The sequence below is a fragment of the Carassius carassius genome, chromosome 48, assembly GCF_963082965.1.
Source record: "Carassius carassius chromosome 48, fCarCar2.1, whole genome shotgun sequence".
Lineage (NCBI taxonomy): Eukaryota > Metazoa > Chordata > Actinopteri > Cypriniformes > Cyprinidae > Carassius > Carassius carassius.
The window spans coordinates 10,968,180-10,993,430 of NC_081802.1; the positions used below are offsets into that span (position 1 = coordinate 10,968,180).

The window sequence follows — 25,251 nt, forward strand, 5'->3', positions numbered from 1 at the left end:
CATCCCCATCCATATCCCTGTATGAGTCAGTGTTTTTTTCATTGTTTAGTCGGCTTTAAGTTTTGACTATAGTTTACACAAGGTTCAGAAGATACGAAAAGGAGACAAACACTGCCTTTGCTTATTTCACTTTTTTATATATATATATATATATAGCAATTTATGTATTACTGCTCCTGTTATTGATTTATTGTTCCTGTTATATTTTGTAAATAATAATAATAAAAAAATTAGAAAACAAACTGTTGTATAGTTGAGATACACACCTAATGACAACTATCCCCAGGTTTACCTATCAGTATTCATCATGATTAATTAATTTACACTAACATTAAAAGGTTTGAGGTCTTTTTTTTTTTGTAAGAAATTCATCAAATTAATAATTTCAGTAAGGATGGATTAAAAAAGATGATTCGTTAAGACATTTATAATATAACAAAAGGTTTTTTTATTTATTTTTAAATAAATGCTGTTCTTTTAAACTTTCATTGCATCAAAGAATCCTAAAACAAATGTATCACAGTTTCCACTAAAGTAAGCATCACAATTGTTATTGATGATAAGATGTTTCTTGAGCGCCAAATCAGCATATTAGAAAGATTTCTGGAGGATCACGTGACACTGAAGACTGGAGTAATGATGCTGAAAATCCTTAAGGTTTGTCACAGGAGTAAGCTACATTTTAAAATCTATTCAAATAGAGAAAAAGTTTTTTTTAAATTATAATAATATTTCACAATATTAGTTTTATCTGTATTTTTTGATCAAATAAATACAGCCTTAGTGAGCATAAGAGACTTCTTTTAAAAACCTTACCAAGCCCTACCATATATTAAAGGCATTTAAACATAATAATGATAATTATATATATAATTATTATTATTTTAAATGCCTTTAATATATTCGAGTTCTCTTTTCCATTAAGTCATAGTAAACATAGTAAATCACATATTAATGTTGATTGATTTCCGTGCTCAGTTTTCATTTGTAATTACATCATTACATTAAATGTAGACTCGATGATTATTAAAGCATCGTTTTCGAACTCCTGTAGTAGTGTATTGTGTCCACTAGAGGGCAGATTAACATGCAAAAGTCAAGCAAGAATAAATAAATCATTTAAAAAATTGTCTTTCTAATAAAAAGTAATCTGTCATTAAATCCAGTGACATTACATCGCATTAGAGTACAACAACCAGTAGCCTGTTAATCATCAGGGATGATTTTTTGTACCAGGACACATGGCTGTTACCTTCATCTATGAGCATTTGGAAATTAAAAGACCCAGGGGAACCAAAACATCCCTTTTAGTATTTTTTAACAGTCATAAAGAACGTTTCCCCGTAACGATCTGTTAGTTGGGTGTATAGCATATAAACTACGCCTATATTGCTATTTTTTCCAAACATTTCTTAGCTGGGTAGGCTATAGCCTACTCTAGTTTGTGACGATGTTCACACGTTTTAAAATAAATGGGTGTTCCCCTATCTTCAAAATTGTAAAAGCACATTATTTTGTGTCATAGGACTACATCATATTCTCAGAGAGGTGTGTTAAAGAAGTCAACTAAAAATATATTTTCAATAAATGTAAAAACAGCCAGTCGCACACCAAACCATGCCCACACCAAACCTATCTATAGATCTCTATCTATCTATCTATCTATCTATCTATCTATCTATCTATCTATCTATCTATCTATCTATCTATCTATCTATCTATCTATCTATCTATCTATAGATCTCTATCTATCTATCTATCTATCTATAGATCTCTATCTATCTATCTATCTATCTATCTATCTATCTATCTATCTATCTATCTATCTATCTATCTATCTATCTATCTATCTATCTATCTATCTATCTATCTATCTATCTATCTGTCTGTCTGTCAGTCTGTTTATCTATCTATCTATCTATCTATCTATCTATCTATCTATCTATCTATCTATCTATCTATCTATCTATCTATCTATCTCTGTCTGTCTGTCTGTCTGTCTGTCTGTCTGTCTGTCTGTCTATCTATCTATCTATCTATCTCTGTCTGTCTGTCTGTCTGTCTGTCTATCTATCTATTTGTCTATCTGTCTATCTTTCTCTGTCTGTCTGTTAGTCTGTTTATCTATCTATCTATCTATCTATCTATCTATCTATCTATCTATCTATCTATCTATCTATCTATCTATCTATCTATCTATCTATCTATCTATCTATCTATCTATCTATCTATCTATCTGTCTGTCTGTCTGTCTGTCTATCTGTCTGTCTGTCTGTCTGTCTGTCTGTCTGTCTGTCTATCTATCTATCTGTCTATTTGTCTATCTGTATGTCTGTCTGTCTGTCTGTCTGTCTATCTATCTGTCTGTCTGTCTGTCTCCATCCATCCATTCATCCGTCTCTCTGTCTGTCTATCTATCTATCTCCATTCATCCATCCATCTGTCTCTCTGTCTACATTCACATTTACATTTAATCATTTAGCAGACGCTTTTATCCAAAGCGACTTACAAATGAGAACAATAGAAGCAGTCAGGTCAACAAGAGAACAACTACAGTATACAAGTGCCATGACAAGTCTCAGTTAAGTCTAGTACATAGCCAGGTTTTTTTTTTTTATAAATGAAAAGACAAGAAAAGAAGGAAAAGTGCTAGTATTAGTTGGTTAAGTGCTGGCGAAAAAGATGAGTCTTTAGATGTTTCTTGAAAATGAGTATAGACTCAGCTGTACAAATTGAGATTGGGCGGTCATTCAACCAGCTGGGCACAGTCCAGGAAAAGGTCTGTAAGAGTGATTTTGAACTTCTTTGGGATGGCACCAAAGCGTCGCTCACTTGCAGAGCGCAAACTTCTGGAGGGCACATAAGATTTAACCAGTGAGTTTAGGTATGTAAGTGCCGTGCCAGTGGTCGTCTTGTAGGCAAGCATCAGTACCTTGAATTTGATGCGAGCGGCTACTGGTAGCCAGTGTAACCTGATGAGGAGAGGAGTAACATGAGCTTTTTTTTGGCTCAATGAAGACAACCCTCGCTGCTGCATTCTGGATCAATTGTAGAGGCTTGACAGTACATGCAGGAAGAGCCAGGAGAGCATTACAATAGTCCAGTCTGGAGAGAACAAGAGCTTGAACAAGAAGTTGGGTGGCTTGCTCTGACAGGAAGGGTCTAATCTTCCTAATGTTGTATAAGGCAAATCTGCAGGACCGGGTCGTTGTAGCAATGTGGTCTGTGAAGCTTAACTGATGATACATCACAACTCCTAGGTTTCTGGTGTTCCTCGAAGGAGTAATGGTTGATGAGCCCAGCTGTATAGAGAAGTTGTTATGAAGCATTGGGTTATCTGTCTGTCTGTCTGTCTGTCTCCATCCATCCATCCATCCTTATCTCTGTCTGTTTATCTATCTATCTATCTATCTATCTATCTATCTATCTATCTATCTATCTATCTATCTATCTATCTATCTATCTATCTATCTATCTATCTATCTGACTGTCTGTCTGTCTGTCTGTCTGTCTGTCTATCTATCTATCTATGAGCGCTACATTCACACAGATATCAGGCTACTTGTAAATCATCACATGGTCAACAACGGATGTAACGATTTAATTTGACAGATAAATGTAGTACAAATAATTGGCCAGGTTCATATTTATGTCATGATATGCCATAAAAGTATGTGTCATATTCCGTTTGTTTGCGCTTCGGCTCAAAGGGCAGCTGTGATGTGCGTGTGCGCAGGCGCGTGCCACACTCACTGACTGTCAAGGTGTGGACACGGCGGGAGCGCGAGTGGGAACACAGTAGCCTGCTTTTGGAAAAGAGGTGGATGCGTCCTCAAAAAAAAAAATAACAGCCGGAGGGGTGAACACACCAGCCAGTCCGTTTTTACAAAAGCAACATGTGCACCAACGTGGCACTGCCGTCACCCTTTGAAGTGCTTGATATATAAAGTCTTGAAGGTCTCGCGCCGTTCACCGTCACCTCAGAGCTGAAGTGAAGCGCGAACCGCGAACCGCGCAGGTACAGCAGCAGAGCCGGAAGAACTCGCGTGACTGGTCGCGTTAGGTTTGTTTTGCTTCTTCCAAGTGGATTATTTTTCATATTAGCTCATAAATGAAGTGAGTTTTAAAGTGCTAGTTTTCAAGCGCATCCGAGCTAAAGAAATTATGACGGACTGGAGGAAAAATAAACTCTTCGTCCTGGTGGACTTGATGTGTGTTGTTGTAGGTAAGTGAGTTCAATGTTTCAGCGTCCAATGTACTGATTTGAAGTTCATCTTTAAACGTGTAAGTTGTTGGTTTAATGCTTTTATGTAGCTTCCTCTATTTTATTCAGTTCTTTAATGAGATTTTAATTTGTAAACAATATAGTAACTGGGTTAGGCTACTGACGAATAACTGACATGGAAAAAGCTTTAAATGTATTTGTATTGGAAGGGAGAAAAGATTTTTAAAAACATAATAAAAAAATAAATATTTCTGTGTGACAACAGATATGTACAGATGTGAATGTTTGTAACTCTGTGAATGTGTGTGCACGTGCGTGCATGAGACATCCTGATAATCTGATCGACTGATAAAATACAGCTGTGCATACATTCTCTCTCTCTCTCTCTCTCTCTCACACACACACACACACACACACACACACCAATATAATTTGTATGCGTATTTTTCAGTTATAAAAAAAATTAAGAGACCGTTAGATGATCATTGACATACAAACTGTAATTCTCTACAAAACTGGCTTGTGTTTGCACCAAATTGCAATAAACTATTTTGACCTGTTGTTGATACAAATCTATGATGTCATGTATAATTTTAAGACCAGTCTGGCCTAGTTTTTGACATTTGTCAATATATTTAATATATATTATCTTACTCATTGTAACAAGAAAATGGTTTATGCCAGAGGTAGGCAAGTTCGGTCCTAGACATCAATGTCTTCAGGATTACTAAAACTACTGACAGGTGAGGTTTTTTTGTTTTTCTGGGTTGGAGCTGAACTCTGCAGGACTGTGGCTCTCTAGGACCGAACTTGCCTATCCCTGGTTTAGGCCATGTCCAATATGTCAAGTGTGTTTGTGTCATGATAAGGGGCCGGTCTTTAGAAGTTTTTCATTTTTAATTATGTATTTGGAGGTGTGTTCTACAAGTTCAGGAAGCTTAGTATTTGCTAATGGAAATGTGATCCAAGCCTGTCAGTGTTTCCCGGTGTGTGGCAGCATGTAGTGCCACAGAAATGTTCCTTTTCTTGCGTTTTTGGCTTTATTCAAGACTTTGCTCGCAGACCAACCATGAAACAAACCAGTGACCATAAACAACCTAAAATAGTCACATAGTACCAAAAGATTTGTCTTGCCTCAGTGCTAAAGTGAGTACGAACCATCATGACCATTACAACCTTTGGAAACATTGTTTTTTTTTATCCGCATGAGGTAACCCTGCTCTGACGTTTGGGAGATGAAGTTTCTGCACCTGCCCCTTTGAAGCCCTTTATTGTGTCTGTGCTCTCCAACCTCCAGCATTTGATTTCATGAGGGTGCTCTAGGCATGTGCCATAGGCATGATCCTTCACCTTTAGTTTACGACTACAGCTTTACCATGGTGCACATATCTCTATATCTAGATGAAGTGACCGATTTAAAGTTATCTGTCCTTGTTATGGACAGGGATGGACAATATTGTCTTGTCTAGTCCATTAAGGGAATCCAACGGTGACATGAAGGACCATATTAGATGTTTCTTACCTCACATGTAGGCTGTACTAGGGTTAATGACAACTTGGAGAAAAGGAAAAAAAATATTTTTAAAAATCTAGTTTAAAATGGATATATATTAGTCATATGCTCTTTTAATTCATTGACACACAATGATGAGGGTCTTGAGGGTTGTACCACTTGACATCGTTGGATTTCAGATGCTTTTGAAGAGTTTACACAGAAATACCATCACCATTTTTCTTACTCAGAATCATTTACAGAAAATTAACATTCTGTCATTAATAATTAAAAATCGCATTAAAGAATTTCCAACTTGTTGCAGATCGTTTTTCAGTTAGGTCAGTTTTCTCATAAAGATGCATATATGGAAATAAATAAGGGCACATCTGAGGAAGGTCAATAACTTCTTCAGTGTCGCCCATAACTACATCAGTGTGTATGCATAATTTGGTTTCTGATTGATCTACAAGGACATAAGAGAGAGTGCAAAGGCCTGTAAATTTGAGACACTTTGACTTGAGCTAATAAAAGCAAGCACAGGTGGGATTATTCAGTCATTTTCAAATAAATATCAGCCTCTAAGATTGCTTCAGTAACAACAGAAAGTCCCAGAATCCAGTTGAGTTCAGCTACTGAAGAATTTCTGTAAGCGTTTCTCGGCAGTAATATCCTTTTCCCAACCCTGAATTTGACATTCAATCCAGCCCGCCACCCTCTGCTTCTCTTTTCCTTCGAAGTAAAGTTTCCCTCCACACAAACACAGTCTGGCTTTTACTTTAGCTCACAAGCCAACAGTGTGTATTTTACTGCTGTTTTTTTTACATCATCAATCATGAAGTATTGACAGAAATAATGTTTGACAGATAATATTCAGCATCTATTCTAGTGCACTGATACATCTGCAAGTCAAAGGTGCAAGATCAGTGTTTTACTTCAGTGAAAGTGAAATTGCTGAGCGTTATCAAAGCTTATCAGTTTATTTTTAAGCCAAGCATTTGGTCCAGTACTGAAGGACTTTCCAGGCCTTTTTTCCCCCGGTATCTCTGATGTACTCAGTTTTTTTATTTAATAACTAATATTGTAAAGAACAGTGAAAGAACATTTCTTGTTTTAGCAGACCCTTTTTGTACATGTTAATTTTATTGGTATTTTGTCAAATTTCCACGGCATACAAGGATGCTTTTTATAATGCTTTAAGGGCCTGTATGCAAATGCTGATATCCAAAGTGACTAACAGCTGAGGAATGTTAAAACAAGTGATTCATATTAAGGAAATGAAACATGAATGCTGAAATAAATACTTTCTTCAGCAAAGTACAAACTAGAACAGACATGTAGTTTACACAAACAAGAAGTATAGAAAATTTATTTTTATGGAATGCTATAAAACATAAATGTAAATGTAAAAATTCTATATATATATATATATATATATATATATATATATATATATATATACACACACACACATATATGTATACTACATTAAAAAAAATGGTTTTGAAAGAAGTCTCTGCTGACCAAGGCTGCATTTATCTGCTCAAAATACACTTTAAAATGGTATTAATGTGAAATATTTCTATTTTAATATATTATAATAATATATATAAAATGTAATTTATTCCTGTGATGCAGAGCTGAATTTTCAATATCATTACTCCAGTCTTCAGTGTCACAAGATCCTATAGAAATCATTATAATATGCTGATTTTGTGTTCTAGAAACATTTATCAATGTTGATAACAGTTTTGTGGTACCTGTAATACAGTTTTAGGATTCTTTGATGAATAGAAAGTTTAAAAGTACAACATTTGAGGTAGAAATCGGTTCATTATAAATGTGAAAAAAAAAAACTCTGCTGTTTGGGTATAAATAAGAGATTCATTCCACAAGTGAGGAACAGTTTTTAGAGTTTTTAGAATCTTAGTATTATGGAATAACCAGCAAAGACATGTTGCCACACAATTTGGACTAATTTCAAAAACCTACTGGCGAAAAAAAATGGAAAGGACAAGGAAAAGTTCAGGCTGTTGGGACTGTCATACATTATATTTCAAGTCTTGGTTAAATTTGTTCAGAAAGGTCTGCATGAGATGGCAGTTTCAACATTAACAACAAAATTGTTCAGAAATTGGTCACATCATGAGAATAATAATATGAGGGATAAAAATACTGTTCCATTAATTACAGATTTTTTTTAAAAAAGCAAAACTCAGTTGCTTAAACTACTAGCATACTAGTTAACCTGTTTCCCACGCAGTGTTATAAATGTCCATGGATTTGATGAGTGTAAATAAAACACTAGCATTAGCGTGGGGAGGTAGAGGGCTGGGACAACAGACTTTAGTGTATGGTAAAAGAGAAGAGGAGGAGGGTGGGCGTTTCTTCTAGAAGTAGGATTCCAGACTCTCCTGCGAGGCTGTACACTCTCCACATAACTTCCAAATGAGTCAGGCGGCCTTGCCAAACTACAGCTCAGGGACTGCTGCCGGCAGACAGACCGCCCTCAAAACTCTCACTTAAGGGGCGACAGGATTATATTTTTGTAAACACTTATGATGGTCCTCCAGAAAACCCACAAAGAAAATCAAGAACATCTCATTTTCATCTTCAGAGCAGGAACCGAACGTGATCATTGTGGGTTTGGCTCATATGAATTATGCTTCGAATGTTGAAATGAAGTCAGAATGGATCGAGTCTGGTGTTGAAAGCTGAGTGTTTTTGTTAATGCACCTTGAAACATGTTAGTATATAAGATAAGTCCATAAAAACATAGGGTGTGTTTGATAATGAAAAGTGGTGAACCAATATCAAGGTGAAGGTCAATGCTGACCCTAAGAAAATAGGCTATTCCCTACAAACTGCGGTGTAGCCAAAACCAAAGACACTGGAAAAAAGAAAACGCACCAGCTCATGCGTTCTTGAAACTGCAAGCAGCGCAATTTGGATTTACTGTAAATGAGCAAAATGTTCTCTGAATTTTGGTTTCTTGGACCAACATCATCATAGCAGTGCTAGGAAAGCTACACTGTTTCTGAGTGAAAATTGTTTCAGAATAAATCCTACACCAGTTTCTTGAGACGTTCCAAACAAGCTGCTCATTATCTACAGAAGTTAAGCTACAGTAATGCTACATTCTTAAAAGTGCAAACAGAATTTATCAAACTTATATTGAATAAATTCTATATTTATTTATTTCCACCCAGATCAGTATTTATCTGACATTAAAGACTCCGTTAAGGATGATCATGTTAAAATAGAACAGTCAGGATTGTAGTGCTGCTTGTTGGAATAAAAGTATCTTGCCGTTGGAAAAGCTACATTGGTTTGTGCTACTGAATACTGAAGGTCAAGGAAAGGTTCTCTCGAAACAAAAAAATGTGCCATTGTTTATCGTCCCTCTGTTTTCTATGGAATGTCAAATATGCTGTTCTCCATACAATGAAAACGAATGGTGACCACAGATTCTCACACATATGACTTACAAAGAGTTGGAATATATATGACTCTGGACCACAATGGTGCTTTCATAATGCGTATTCTTTGTGTTTATTTGAACTATACAGTCTCTGGTACCCATTCACTTTCATTGTATCCAGACATTCTGATGAACATTTACTTAAATGTTCTGTGTAAGAAAGAAAATCTTCAGGGTTGGGAATAACATGAAGGTGAGTAAACAATAACAGAATTGTATTTTGCTGTGAACATTTCCTTTTGAATACTGAATGAAACTGTTGGTTTGGTGCAGTAATGGCTCTGGCGTTCCTCCAGTGGTGTGAGGGAAAGCGTAACTTGCCACCAATCATCCCACATACTGTAACTGCACATAAGTTTGAACCAAATAAAGCAACACTCTGTTCTGCCCTTCGTATTTATAGTGAATGTGAATGAGGGGGAGAATGCTCTAAACAAAGAGGAAAACATGAATGAGGTGGAGACTATAGGAAGGGCAAGCTCGTTTTTGTCTGTGAGATGAGCAAGAGGACAACAAAAGGATGTAAATCAATAGTCCTTCAACATTTCCACAGTCACCAACCTTAATTATCTCCTCATTCTTTAGGTTAAGTCACCATGTTGCTTTGTTTTGTTGAAATGCTGCAGTGACCTTAAATTAGTTTCCCTCACAGATTACAAATCTGACAACATTTACTCACCTGGCCTCATGTTATTAAATATGTGACTTAATTTCTTTTGTGGAACACAAGAAGAGATATTTAGCAGGATGTTCATTTAATCATTAGTTCAAATCATTGATTTCATCAGAAGTTATTAAAATTTTTGGAAATTTCATTATTAGTTATTAATAAAAGGTGTATCACTTTTGTTACCAAATTGATGTGGTGTGGTTATAGTAAGGTGACGATGGCAAATACAAAGTTTGGTGTCAGTATGCCAAAGATTTGCAAAGATACAGCCTCAAACATAGTTTGGGATCATTCCAGCAAATTCATTGATGCATTAAAGGGGTCATATGATGCTGCTAAAAAGAACATTATTTAGTGTAATGAAATGTTTATGTGGTTTAAGGTAAAAAAAAAAAAAAACACATTTTCCACATACTGTACATTATTGTTTCTCCTCTTTGCCCCTGCCCCGCCTTCTAAAACATGTCAATTTTCATAAGGCTCTTCTCTCTGAAAAGCGAGGTGTGCTGTGATTTGGCCAGCTATCCAATGCATTGTGATTGGCTGAATGCTTCAAGCATGAGACGGAAATGTTACGCCTCTTAACATATATTGTGAAACCTTGCCTTGGTCTAGGAGGAGTTTTGTAACAATTTGCCAATGTGTTTGTAAAATATAGCATTTTACATCGAAATTAAAAATGGCTATAATGCCCATGTCTGACATGGGAACATTTGGTATGGTTCGTCTAGGCATGCTGCACTGAATCTAAAGAGACCATCACTAAGTGATGCTGTGCTTAAACTATGCATTTTGCCTCAAGTCACTGTTAAAATGACACACACCAAGTTTGGTCGGAATATGCTAAAACATTGTGAAGATATAGCCTCATGTTAATTTTTTCATTTATTTCTTTGAATATGTTCGCAAATTTCTTTGTGAATAGTTTGATCAACTTGAATTCCATAACTTCTTGCCAGCAGGGTCTAAAGATGATCTGAGCCAATTTCGGTGAAAATCAGACAAACAATCTAGGGCAATTTTGAAAAAGTAGGTCTTACAAACTATAAAAAAAAAAAACTTGACCTGCAGAATTAAAAATTTTGGTCTCCATTTGACTTATATAGTATGAGCCGAGGAATGAGAGGGAAACAAATCCCATCTAAATATAGTTCAAAACTTAATAGCATTAACTTAAGTGCAACTTTGGATGCTAGAGGTGGCGCTGGAGGGATTGAAAGACTCCAAAGTTAATCAACACGTGCAATAAAAAATTTTTTTTTTATAATTGAGTACTTAAATTTAATTGAGGAATCATGACAGTACTAATCATATGACTTGGAATATAGAGTTGTATGAACTACTTTAATTTGGACCCTATCCACTTTCATTGCATGCAAGACAGAAATGTAAAAATTCTTAAACTACTTATTTCAGGGAAAAACTGATTATTCTGACTAAATCTGATTATTCTTAGTTAAGAGGAATAGTGCATTGCTTTTACTCGCGTAGCACGAAGAAGAAAAAAAAACATTAAAACACTCGTAAAAAGACTTCATACCCAAACGGATTCCCTTAATGTTTTACAGGAAATTTCACTTCCTGTACCTTCAAATGGAACTCATTTGTTTCAGGGAACGGTTGAAGGGTGACGACTGGCAACAGCTGTAACGAGGTTCGCTTTTCCTTAAGCACAGTCCCAGTTGGGTGTCAAGCACAACTTTCTTCAAGCACATCTCGCCCTCTCACTCCTTTGCACCACATCTCTCCCTGCAGTCCTGTTTCGTTGCGTAATTAAATGACTGCCGACCTTAAACCTTTCAAACTGAGGCTTTGAACTCAAACCCTTTGAAGCTCTTCCATGTTGGCCTCATTTAATGTACTTTTATGCTAACTTAATTCTTTGGATACACAGCATGGAAAATATTTCAGGAGTAATACTGATGAATTACACGGAGTACCAGATTATATAGCTTAGCCATTTTAAATGTAAAGTTTACAGATTTTAGACTCAGTCCTTTATATTTCTACGAGTTTTGATTGTGTTTGTCATTAGTCAAAGACATTTTGAAATAAAAGTACTCCTTTGGGTGATTTTTTTTTTGTTTTGTTCTTTTTTGTTTTCTATTCACCATAAAAATGTGCCTGTAGCAAAATAAAAACGTTTTTGCAGTCTTACCCATCTTTTTGTTTCCTAATAATGTGTCATTAACAGTTTAAAGGTTTTGAGAGGAAAAGGGAAAAATGAAACTGTTTTATTGGCCATTTATTTAGATATTTTATGTGTGTATTCAGCTGGCAAACATGCAGAAAAGTCCATCCAAGCTCAGCTCCAGAACCTTTTCAAAGTGTGTGAATCTCAATGGAGTGCTAAAACTGTAGCCAGTCTTTTGGGGTCTCCCTCAACAGGATGGTCTATGAGACCCGAGGGAAAGTTTCTTTTTCTTGCATTGTATGTAAAGAATTAATCTCTTTAATGGAAACAAAAATACAAGTTTCTATTCAGTAAACAATTTTCTGCAAGTGGATCACATTATTTAAAAAAACTAGTTAGTGAACGATTTAAGGTAATATACAAATGTGTGTTTTCTTTTAGCATAACACAACTTTTATTACTTCAACATTCAAAATTGTATGTTGAATGACATACAACTTAATAATAATTACTTTTGGGGCCAGAGTTACATGAGCTGTATGGTTTTAATAGTGCGCCACTGTGGATATCAGCTTGAAGGTTTGTCAGTGCATTGTTTTTTTGTGTGTGTATAGTCACTTTTCAGACCACAGTGCATGGAAATACAGTATATTTTCAATCAATAAGATTAATAATTTTATCAATAATTTAAGTTTCTAAATCTCTCGTGCCAAAACTTTTAAAATAGAATTAATTTAAGAGTTAAATTTACTCTTTCCCTATAAACTGACAACAGAAGATGAGTTTTAAAAAACGAATTTTCTTGTTCATTTTCGTCAGTGATTTCATTCATCAGTTAGTCTGCTGCTTATGCATTTAATCAACAGATCATATTTTAAAAAAAACATCTAATTGTTATTTTAAAACAAAAAAAGGACAAAACATCCTTGTAAACAATAAAAAAAATTAGTTTTGAAGGAAATACAACATTTGTGTTTTGTTTGGTGCAAGTTTGGGCCACATTCTTGTATAAATGGGGTTCTATAAATATTTTTTGTAGTATATTATGTGATTTATTAATGAGCTCTTTGTTGACCGATTAAAAACTTTTTGTGTATTTTTAAAGGCCTTCGTAGAATTATATTGAAGATATTATTTAAATATGAAAACTGCCTTTGTGAAAGCAGTTCCTTCATATTAAGCCTAGAGTTAAACGTGACAGAACTGACTATCTGTCTCTCAGATCCTCTTTTACATTGTAATAACACAGTGGTATAAATGACAGTTGAGCAGTTCTGGATTTGAGTCAACCAGAAGATCCACAATCAAATTTAAAATTTTTGACTATGGTTTCCTACTCGTGTAGTATCTTTCTGATAATCTCTATAGGTCCTTGGCATTCATAGCATATCTAAAATATCTACAAATTCTATAGAACACTTTCAAACGGGAGATTATTTTGTGGCAGTAAAGACACACAGACTTACGACAACACTATTCTCTTATACACCCACTTTATCAAAAGAAAATGGATTTACAGGAAGTAGCATTGCTCTTACTGTTCTCTTCAGTTGCTGTGGATTAGGATAACATGTTTGCCAAATAATTTTTGTAACATCTCTGAATGTCCCAAGAGAATTTTCCATTCATTAAAGGATCACGCTGTGGCTTGATTCAGACATGTGCATCTCCAGCCACATCAGTTCACCAACCAAGGCATTGTGGAAAGGATGTCTGGGCAGTGGATGTGTACGGTCATGTTTATGATATGGCTCGCAATGTGCTTTGGGTAAAGATGGCGTGGGATAAAATTCCATGTGACTCTTTGGAAAAAACAGGTACGATAAATTGTCACTGCTTCCATGGCAGAATTCAGATGTTGTTCTGCAAATTATTAAAAATAATAATAATAATAATAATAATAGAACTACTGCATTTCATGTAATTATCTATGATGCATAAAGAACTGCTCCAGTTTTATTTGCCAAGTATTTAATGCTTTACACACTCACACACACACACATATGTACCGTATTTTCCGGACTATAAGTCACACTTTTTTTCATAGTTTGGCTGGTCCTGCGACTTATAGTCAGGTGCGACTTATTTATCAAAATTAATTTTGACAAAACGGGGGAATACCCTTATAGTCCAGTGCGACTTGTATATGTTTTTTTCCTCGTCATGATGTATTTTTGGACTGATGCGACTTATACTCAGGTGCGACTTTTATAGTCCGAAAAATACGGTATGTAAATTCATAATTTAATGGATGGAAAATGTGCTTGTCATGAGAGTAATGTCACTGTGAAAAAAAAAGAAAGACATTTCATTGGTTGATCTGCTGAATTAGTAATTTAGTTGGTACTTTGTTTTTGTCGGTAATGACCATCTAAAAGTGCTAACAACTTCAAGCAATTCTTAGAATTTAGACAAATTATTGTACCCAGTCAGATCTAATATAGATTACAGGAAATTCGTAGACCAAAAAAAAAAGAAATGCATTCACAAAAAAGACACAGAGAGAAAGAGCGAAGGGAGGCTGCTAAAGGCAGTTCAACATTGCAAACATAAATACAACGCTCCAGCAAGCCAGTAGGTAAATTCTTGTAATTAAGTATATTTCCCATTATAATCACTTGTCTTGATACTAGTAATCTATATCACATATTTTATTAAAACCATACTAATAGTAGGCCTATAAATAGTAAAAAAATAGTATAAATGTTAAAAATTTGTAGTTTATTGGTATATAATATAGATTTATGCTGGCTCAGTTAGCCCTGGGTTTGGGGTAAGTTGACAGTCAGTGCAATCGCATTCAAACCCATGTGAGATAAATAATGATTTAAAAACTAATTTAATAATTTCCTTTTACAGACAGTCATTTATTTTCTTAGTTAACTTTAACAACATAAAACCAACCAAATTAAGTTTAAATTTCAATATTTAATTGTTTTTGAAACCATATTATGAACACAAGTTGTAGCCTTCCTAAAAACAGACTAAACAGTGTTTGTTGGCCATTAGTGACAACAGGTGGAAAGATATTTTTAATTGTTTTCATAGCAATATCGGGCAACACTGCCAGAACTTAAACTGATAGTAATCATCAGAGCCCACAGACATGTTTTTGTTGTTATTCCCATACATGTTATTACCACATACGGTAAGGCAAAGGGCAAAAACAACCCATATGATATTATCTGTCATAAAGGTTATCATCGCTATCAAAACAGTAGCATATAACACTAGTGCAGAGATCTGTGGAACAAGTTACGTCTATGCCATTTCATATTGTAGTTACATTTTCACAAAGTCGTGCCAACAACATTCATAAGGGCACTAAACAAAGTTATCATCTATGTAGCAATGGTTATTAATGAAAACTATAACAGTAATAGGCCTATGTGTTGCTGAATGAACAATAAACAACTGATAAAATTATATACCCCTAACTTAAAGTAATGGTGCAATGTGAAATAATTTAACAATGCTCATTCCTCCAAAACCGAGAAAACCTATTCAAAAAACATCTACATATCTGTCTCTTTTAAAATGTTAAGTGTATGTAATGAGTGGGGTTATTATAGCACAATTCCCACCCAGACCACACTGATTTTCAAACCCTGGCTAGGGTCATGGTGCCTTCCATTCCCTCAATGGCCGTTTCCTAAATACATCGTCACATGACAGCAAAAGTGTACAGTTGCCAAGATGCAGGGGCTGGGTCAACTTACCCACTCTCCCCTAACTTCAATTAAAGATAAAGAAGAAGCAGGCTCAGAAAGTGAGGGAGAGACCACTCTTATCAATAAATCTACAATAAAGTCAAATATTACAGAGTGTGCTGTCTTCTCTTATAATTGTATGTTTGTAACAACTGGATAATTTGTATTAAGCACCCACCCCCCAGTGCCCCTTTGTTTTAGTTTGGCCCACTGCCCCTTAAAATGTCTGCGCACGGCCCTGATGTAAACAAATGTATTGCTCCATCCTTTATCATGACTCCAAGAACTAAAAACAACAGACATTCTATATTAATCAGCATTTTCTAGGCAATAGTAGCTGATCAGAGCTATAACGTGAGGTAGCTGGAGACCTACAGCTGCACTGAGTGTATACACAACACAACTACATGTTTTGTGTGCTTGACAGAACATTACAGCAGCAATTATCAGAGGATCAAGCTGGTCTAAACAAACTGGGCACTGAGCCATCTTTCAAAGAAAACCAGTTTTATGAATCCTGTGTTGAACTCACGGTGACTGAAGAAGCAGTCGTCAGTGAAATGATACGAACACTGCAAAAGTTTGGGATTATACTGCTGTGCTATCGTAGTAAAGAAGAACTTTATCCACTGATTCTTTACAGTCTCATCCTTTGTAAGTGAAAATATACTGAATTTACTTTCACAGCGCAGAGCATGGCGCCTTGTCAACATGTTATCCACACGATCGCGCTACAGCGTTCTAGTTTTTGCGGGATGTCCATGAAGAACATGTGATGTGATGTGAATTTCACGGAAATGGAATTCAATTTTTAAACGACCAGTTAGCAGTTCTGAGTCAACTCTTTCTTTTGAGAGACGATAATTTTATGATGCACTTTCAGCTTTACAGCTTTGCAGACGGTTTACATTCACATACTGCGTGAAAGCTTATTTTCAAAAATCCATAATAGGGACACTTTAATTTTAAATGGTAACCAAATATTGTTGTTGTTTTAAAGTTATGGTAATTAGAAATGGTTGGAAAACAAATGCTAAATTTTATAATATTTTAATTAAAATATGACCCAGCCAGGCTTCAGGGTATTCACCCTGTATATTCCCCACACAAGATATAAACTTCTCATTTAATAAGCATTATCACTTTCAATTGCTTTATTTGTTTATCTGTTGTCTCATCTTCTTTCTTGTAGCTTCTCTGCCCTTTGTGATAATGAATATTACGTCCCAGCCATACAAGCGAGGCATCTACTGCCAGGACGAGAGCATTAGTTACCCTGTAAAACAAGACACAATCACCAACGTGACACTGGCCGTAGTCACCATCACCTGCACTATCATCATCGTGAGTCCCTCGTTCATTGATCTCCATCATCCCTTCCATGATCTCATCATCCCATGAGTCACGCGCTGATTCTCAACAAAGTGTCCGTTCATGACTCTGCACAGCAGAGGGTTTTATTATGCACAACAACACGCCGTTATGTGCTCATGGAATTGTTTTACATATTTACAACTAACTTAACTGTTTTAATCTTTGTTGCAAGCTACAGAAATGCATATTTCTTAATATTTTTATTTCCCTCTTTTCCTCTAGATATCGTCAGGTGAAGCATATCTGGTGTACAGCAAAAAAATTCACTCCAACTCCACCTTTAATCAATATGTGTCAGCCATATATAAGGTGCTGGGTGCCTTCCTGTTTGGGGGAGCTGTCAGCCAATCACTGACAGACTTGGCCAAGTACACCATTGGGCGACCACGCCCATATTTCTTAACAGTATGTGCTCCCAGAGTCTGCAAAGGATACGTGGCCTCGATCAACTGCACTGGCATCCCAAGTGAAGTAACTGAAGCCCGGTATGCTTCTTATAATAAATCTGATTAATGGCTTGATTTCAGTGAATTTCTTTTGAAACTGTGTGACTTGTAGGTTGTCCTTCTATTCTGGCCACTCCTCCTTCGGGATGTACTGCATGCTGTTTCTAGCGGTGAGTGCTATTGCAGCTAAATGCTAACCCTCTAAACATTAAACATTTAACAAAAGTCTAGGGGTGGGATTATCTGTTTTTTGTGACCAGTGGTAGATGGGGAAAAAAAGTGTTCGGGAAACCTGTTTGAAAATAGTCATTAATTGTGCAGTTGTAATTGATGTCAATGTAGGCATTAAATGTGAGATTTAAGTTACGTTTACTGGTATTCAAAAAATTGAAGGCAAAATCTAGTTATTCGATAGGAATCCATGCGATTGCGAATTTCCAGCATGAAAGATTTCCTCACAAAGATTTTGCATATTTCAAACTGGTCATGCAAATTCATTCTACATTGACCAACAGAAAGATGCTTGGTTTGAAAGTGACCTTTTTTGTGAGCTACATTTGACAGTGGACCTTTTTGCCTATTAAATTTTTGCTGAAATTTTGCATTAAAGCTTAAGGAGCAATTGTTTTTTGAAGCACATGGAACATGGTATAGATATGACATAAATCATAAACAATGAGGTACATATGGTCTACGAGTTAAAATTTTTGCAGGTATTTAAAATAATCATTTTATTGTGGGGCTTGCAAACTAACAGTTACTAATTTAATGCAACTGTCATGGAGAAGAAAACAATAAAAACTAATCTCTGTCAGGTCTCGAGTCTCGAGTCAGGTTCTGCATCATTCTCAGTACAGGTTCCTGATTAATTCCAAAGCAAACATTCAAAACTTAAATGCTTTTAGACAGAATAGGGGTGCACGATAAATATAATCCGATAATTAATGCGTATCTCGTCAGTAAAACAGCATTTGTTTGCGCAGCTAGTCAGTTAACAACGACTCTGTGTAGTAACAGCTGCTCTATGTGAAATCACGCACCTGATGTAATTTACTGGTGATTAGAGAACCGGCTTTACTGACGAGATGCGCATTAATTATCACACGATATTTATCGCGCACCCCTAAAACAGATAATAAAATTCCTCTTTTCTCTCACCAGTTGTATGTTCAGGCCAGATTGAATGCAAAATGGGCTCGTCTCCTGAGGCCCACTATCCAGTTCTTCCTGGTGGCCTTTGCTGTCTATGTAGGTTACACTCGTGTGTCCGATTATAAACACCACTGGAGCGATGTGCTGGTGGGGCTCCTCCAGGGGGCGCTCATTGCAATTCTCACTGTAAGTTAACCCTTTTTTTCCTTTTAATGGGTAGTTACCCATTTTATGATAAAAGTGTCAATAAATGTAACATTGGGGTGTTATTATTGCATAACTGCTAACAGTCATTGTCTCTTACAGGTGCGATACGTTTCAAATTCCTTCAAGGTCCGTACTTTTCCTCAGTGCTCAAGTCCAGAGACAGCGGAAAATGACGAGCGGAAACCAAGCTTACATTCAAGTGAGGCAGAGCAGAATAACCATATAGGCTATTCTGGACCTGTGTGAAAGAAATGAGGCTGAACACTACATCTCCCACAAACCACTGGACTGATGGGAGGGGGCGAAGAAAAACTGCACATGCTCACAATGGTCCTCCTTGGTAAAAAGCTTTACGGTCTCTTTCTTTCCTTTGAATGAGAGAGAACTTTTTATACATATTTAATCAATTTATTTGAATTCAAATGATTTTGCCGAGGATATTGATATATATATATTTAACCAAGTTATGTACGGCATGCATAATCTTATTTGAATTGTAAATCTTATTGTTGTGTAAATAATGGCTTGCTTTTCTCAAATCATTTGAAGAACCAAACTGAATTCAACATTCTGTAGTTACAAATTTCAGAAATCACTTAATGTTTCTGCATTTCTAATATTATGTACCTAAGTAATTATATCTGAACTGGAAATAGTGAATAATCTTTTTTTTTGTTCCCGTATGTTTAAAATTTAACCGTGAGATACCACTACAGCAACTGCAAGCCTGCTATGCTTCTTTGTATTTCAAATTTTTGCATTTTAAAAAAGCTGGCTTTATATTGTTGTTTGCATTTGTCCAAATTCCTATTAAATATTTGTAATATTAATGTGTTTTTGGTTGAGTACTGCAATGCTTTATATATATATATATGTGTGTGTGTGTGTGTGTGTGTGTGTGTGTGTGTGTGTGTGTTTTAGATATTACTACCTAAAGTATAAATCTGGTCGAATGGATTTTGATTACATGTGCATTCTACTGCAAACATCAGCAATGTACATTTAATGTTTGCATATCCAGTTAGCATATTTTAATCCAGAAGTACTATTTCAATAATACTGTTTATGTAGGGATGATATCAATCCTCATGTAAACTTTAGTTTTACATACCGAAAAGGACATGTCAGCCAGAAGTGGATGTCAAAAACATTTGATCTTATTTGGTTTGCAAGCAACGTTTACTTTGGCCATGTTCTGTTGGGTGCTTTACTGTCAGTCCAGCACTGCAGTAGACATGAATTTAATGTTGACCATTTATTTAGCCACAGCCATGACTACAAATGAGACTGTTAAAATAAGTTAGTCAGCTTTCTTTCAAGAGTTAATCTCAAAAGTCCAATAATAATCACCAATCACAATAGCCATGTTTCCATCACCCTGTGTTTATCCGCATTTTGAAATATCACAACAGAAACGAGTGATGGACACTTTGAATATAAATCCCTTCATTAGCAAAGGTTTTTAAGCTCGCTTAAGGTGGTTTTTGACGTGTGCGAAAAATAGTTAATGTGAATAAATGGAGATAGAAATGCATTTAATGAATACATTTCTCCATGCACATAAAAAAATTCACTTTGCGGTATGGGATGGCATAACCTGACTAAACAGCAGACTGATCTCATTGCACAGCATCTGAAATGTTGTTATGGTCATTCTGAAATGCCTGAGCAAAGTCTGTCGCCAAAGTATTTATGTATTATTGTATCCCAGAACAGTCTTACGTGACATCCACCTCCGAAAGCAATGACCGCACTTATTGTATTGTAAAGTCACTCTGAGGTGCAATTATTATTATTATATATGAAGATTATTATATTCAGTGGTTTCTCCTACTTTTCTTGGTGATATTTAGTGTCAGTTTATCTGGAAGTGACAATTTTGTTTTCTTCGACTCATTGGATGGAAATGGTGCTTTATTTGCAAATGTTTTAAGTGATATTCCAATTAGTGTGCAGAAGTTAAATTTTCAACTTGAAACGGAAACATAGCTACTGATCAGACCAGATCAAGGCGAAGGAGCTGCGAAAAAATGCACTGTAGAATAACCATATTCTAATGTTAAATTGTGTAATTTTATATGAATTATTTAATAAGCCGAATTCATATAATTAACTCTTGCTCGCATTATATATTATAAAATTATATAAGATTTTGCACTGATAAGGTTGATGTGAGTGACCAGTCTGTAGTTACACGCTCCGCTCTTTATTTGTGTTATAACACTGTTATTTAAACCACTGGTCATGATGGTAACAAAGTGTCCATCTTACCCTTGTGTTCCTAAACATTAACGGTAGGACAAAAAAGAAAAATCTTCCTACTCCAGCAAGTTGTGTTCCTTTTACATCAAATGTAAGTTGTTATTTTGTGGGTTTCCATCTGATTCCTCTCAGCTTATGCAAGATTGGGCTTTAGATGATGTCAAGTTGTCACCTTTATTCCTTTGGGGATAATTTAAGGTCTGCTGTCACATTACTGTGTTTTGAGCTATTGAAGCTGTAATGCTGGCAATCTCCTCAATAATGAATGTGGGCATCATTTTGTATTAAGATGGCTCATAGCTTGACACATATCTGCAAAATTCCTGTCAGTTGTTTTGCACTAGACATTTTGCATGTTGCATAATAAGCAATTGTATTCGTTTTTTGTTATTGTTGTTTTTGTATGTAAAATTGTTTACAATGTTTCTGAAATGTCATTAGCCTCTTTGGTACTATTATAGCTAAAGTTGTCACACGCCATTGTTCATATTCAAAATGTCAGGTTTTCTGCTTATAAATAATTTTTTGTAGAGTTCATTATTGGCCAAAAAGGCCCCCTTTCTTAAGAAAAAATGTAAGGTGTATGTGGCATGTAGCCTGGCAAAAGTAAATAATCCAGAAGGGATCTGGCATCTGACTTCTGTTCATTTTGAAATGCACAGAGCTGATGGCCCAGAGAGACAATGCTACACTTCTTCCAGCCCAGGGGTCACTGAAGCCTGGCTCCCGGCCATCCCCACCACCGGCTGGATGAGTTTATATATTTATACTCGCTCACTGTTGCTGCTGTTCTCTGCGGCTCTCTGAGGAATCATAACAGCTTTGTGAGTGAGTGGTCGACAGTAGTGTAAAAAGGGAGAAATTAAACAGTTCTTTGACTACCCAAAAGCAAAAATGTTTCCAAATTTAGTTATATTTAAAAGTTCAAGGTATTTTTAAAATTGCTTTTATTAGATGATTATTAACTCGTTTAATCCCACCGATCACAATAGTGACCGTAAAAAATGTTTTAATTTATAAAGCTGACTGACGTTTTGGTGTACTTACTGCAAATATGGAAAAAACAAAAAGGGTCTCAATTAAATATGTGCACTTTCACATGATTAGTGCAAATTGTCACATGACCAGAGCAGCTTATTTCCTGTTTGCACCTTGAGAAGATGATGGCTCCATCAAAGCTCCAAAACTAAAGGCTACAAAATGTGTCTTAACATAAATGTATGACAAAGGTTTTTGGTACACATGATCTTTAGGGTGTCTAGTATTAATATATGCATTCGCATATATTTAGTTGAGTGTGGTCAGAATGAGTAAACTGTGTTGATGGTCACAATAGTGAACGGTGGGATAAGAGTGAACTTAGGTATACAATATAAATTGCAGTAGATATGAAAGTGACAATAAAATGTTGCAATAACAAAATACTGCACTAAATTAAAGAAAAATTTACAATATTGATGTTGTAATATTCTAAGCATTAATATAAAAATTTGATGTTTTATTTTTACAAAAAAAGTAACAATTTTGAATTGCTGTTATGGTGTTTTTTTTTTTGTATCTCAGTGTTCCTATCAATGTGCAATGTCTGGACAGAGGAGACAATTTGAGTATTTTAAGATCCAAAAGTTAATGTTTGGTGTTAAAGACTCGTGTTTCTACCAGAAGTAAGCTAAATCTGACAAAACATTTCTTTGGGTGAATCTGCATATGTCCCGAAGGTTTAAATGATTTATGATTTCAATTTTATTTTATTTTTTACAACCAAAGTAAAAATGTTTTATACAAAAACATTAAGTAATTAATTAAATCCTATACGATCTCCTTATTAAATTAGCAGTAAAATTATAAACTCAAATCATGTACATTTTCCCACACTTATGTAATATGTGATATACTGACTCCTCCTGGACATTTGAAGTGTAACACCTCGATATGACTAAACCCTGAAAACTCTACTTTGGCGTTTTAATTAACTGCATTATCAAGGAGTTATTCCTCAAAGGTTCTGTGGTCAGGCGATCAAAATGCAAGATTTTTGTACTCGATTAACGTCGATAAACAATTTAATTTATACATGAATACAACTGTATTCATTCCTGGAATGATATCTGGACACCACTCGCTGAATTATGTTACATGGTGAGACTGTCAAAGTGTAGCATACAATATTTTAAATATTTCTATATTATATTATAATGTAATTATATCTACTGTTTCGTTTATGAAACGATTAGTTTAAAATTATTATTAAAAAAATATTTATAATGTAATTATATCTACTGTTTCGTTTATGAAACGATTAGTTTAAAATTATTTTTTTTAAAAATCACAGTTAAGTATGCTAATAATTATAGCCATCAAATTAATTTTTCGTCGAGTTCTACTCGTTTTCTGCATATTACTATTCGCGATGCTTAAAAGGAAAAAAATTATAGGTTCTACCGAGATTTGAACTCGGATCGCTGGATTCAAAGTCCAGAGTGCTAACCATTACACCATAGAACCAGGTGCACTGGTTTCTGCGTCACAGCATTATATTTCAAAGTAAGACAATTGTCATTGGATATCAAATCGCTTAAGATTGATGACTTGTAATGTTAATCTATAAAACATAGTTAACGTTACTTAACAGAAACATAGCCTGTATGTTAAGATAACGTTTTATCGTGTCTTCCCAACTTTGAGTGGCATGTAACGTTAGTGTTGGTTTTTCTTTTTTTTCAAGTACGAAATGTATCGTTTTGTCTTACTATTAAAGTGATTAAACTATAATAAATGTAACGCGCAAAACGACGTCAACAAAACACCGCGAGATCCACGAACTAAGATAAAGTTAATACACTTGAAAGCTGATGATGAAGATGATGAAGACGTACCAACCGTGAAAATCTAAAATCTGTGTGAAAATTAGAAAGCGACATGTGAAGCTTGCGATTACGTCCACGGTCAACATGTTTTCCACACTTTAACGCATCTTCCGTGGATTTTAATAGTAATCTGACGGCCTCACTTTTGCAATACCGCGGTTGAACTGAAGGGGGCAGCCGGAGCTCGTAATACATATGATGTGTGGGGTCATTATTATTATTTCAGCAATTGCAATCTTTATTAGAAGCAAATTAGGACAGTTACAATTTGCCACAATGACAATACAAATTAGGCATTTTTTAAATCAATACAAATAAATTAAAAAGCTTCATAGCATAGGATCTTGCTTTACTTGTAATATGTGATTAAGACAGTTTTAGGAAAATGTCCTCACACAGCTGGCTCATTTAAATGCCAGAAATACAATTATAATAATAACAATCAAATTTATTTAGTATTTTCTCTTGTCAATATAACACTGGATATGAATTTGTTCAAATAAAGAAAGTACTGCAAGGCAGCCAAGAGAATAATTGATACACATCTATTATTATATAGACATATCTCTAGATATGCAAATACATTGTCTTGGTCCAAGGTTGAAGCATCATTTTTGTTGGTATGAATCATTTTAATTATACTTTGAATAATTAGTGTGGTGGAATTTCTGTTTCCTGTGTTTTGAGGGTTGCTCTCCTGTGTAGGGTGCAAATGTGCTTCAATGACAGTGTGTGTGTGTGTGTGTGTGTGTGTGTGTGTGTGTGTGTGTGTGTGTGTGTGTGTGTGTTTGGATGCTGATGTGGGTCATTACCCCTTCTCTGCCCCCTGGGGGAAAGCAGGAAAGAGGAGGAGGGATGGATGGATGGGGGGAGAGTTGGAGGATGGGAGGGGGGTTCCCAGGGGAGGAGAATCCAATAGCCTGCCGTCTCTGTGCTGACATGAGGCTTGTCTGTGAAGGGTGTGTGTTTTGTGTGTGTGTGTGTGTGTGTGTAGAGGGGATCATGACAACAGCATAGCCTTGTCTGGGTGTCAGTCACCTCCATACTGGCCAGGCAACATACTCACATGCCTCCCGCAGATCCTCATTTCCATTCATCCATTAGTTTCTCAGTGCTTAGTTCTGGCAGGCTGGTTACTTACGTCTCCTTTTCTTTCTTTAGTCTTTTGGATGTCGAGTTCATCCAAAAGTGGAGTTTGAATCATTGATATTAAGTGTTTCCTTAGCAAGGT

General features: G+C 35.6%; 1 protein-coding gene and 1 non-coding gene across 2 annotated transcripts; one reads left to right on the forward strand and one right to left on the reverse strand.

Annotated features, from left to right (window-relative positions):
* The first annotated feature begins 3,706 nt into the window (after window positions 1-3,706).
* On the forward strand, window positions 3,707-19,314 carry LOC132131178 (phospholipid phosphatase 2-like). Its single transcript, XM_059543170.1, has 7 exons — window positions 3,707-4,063; window positions 4,144-4,225; window positions 16,905-17,056; window positions 17,309-17,571; window positions 17,645-17,702; window positions 18,694-18,870; window positions 18,991-19,314. The coding sequence occupies exons 2-7, from the start codon at window positions 4,165-4,167 to the stop codon at window positions 19,135-19,137; spliced, it is 858 nt and encodes a 285-aa protein (XP_059399153.1). The 5' UTR covers window positions 3,707-4,063; window positions 4,144-4,164; the 3' UTR covers window positions 19,138-19,314.
* Window positions 19,315-23,586: 4,272 nt separating this feature from the next.
* trnaq-uug (transfer RNA glutamine (anticodon UUG)) lies at window positions 23,587-23,658 on the reverse strand. Its single transcript has one exon. It is a non-coding gene; the product is annotated as a tRNA-Gln (tRNA).
* Window positions 23,659-25,251: the final 1,593 nt, after the last annotated feature.

Coding starts and splice junctions, on each gene's coding strand:
- LOC132131178 (XM_059543170.1), top strand. CDS start 4,165: ATGACGGACTGGAGGAAAAATAAACTCTTCGTCCTGGTGGACTTGATG. Junction 4,226..16,904: donor CTTGATGTGTGTTGTTGTAG/GTAAGTGAGTTC, acceptor TCTTTCTTGTAG/CTTCTCTGCCCTTTGTGATA. Junction 17,572..17,644: donor AGTGAAGTAACTGAAGCCCG/GTATGCTTCTTA, acceptor TGTGACTTGTAG/GTTGTCCTTCTATTCTGGCC.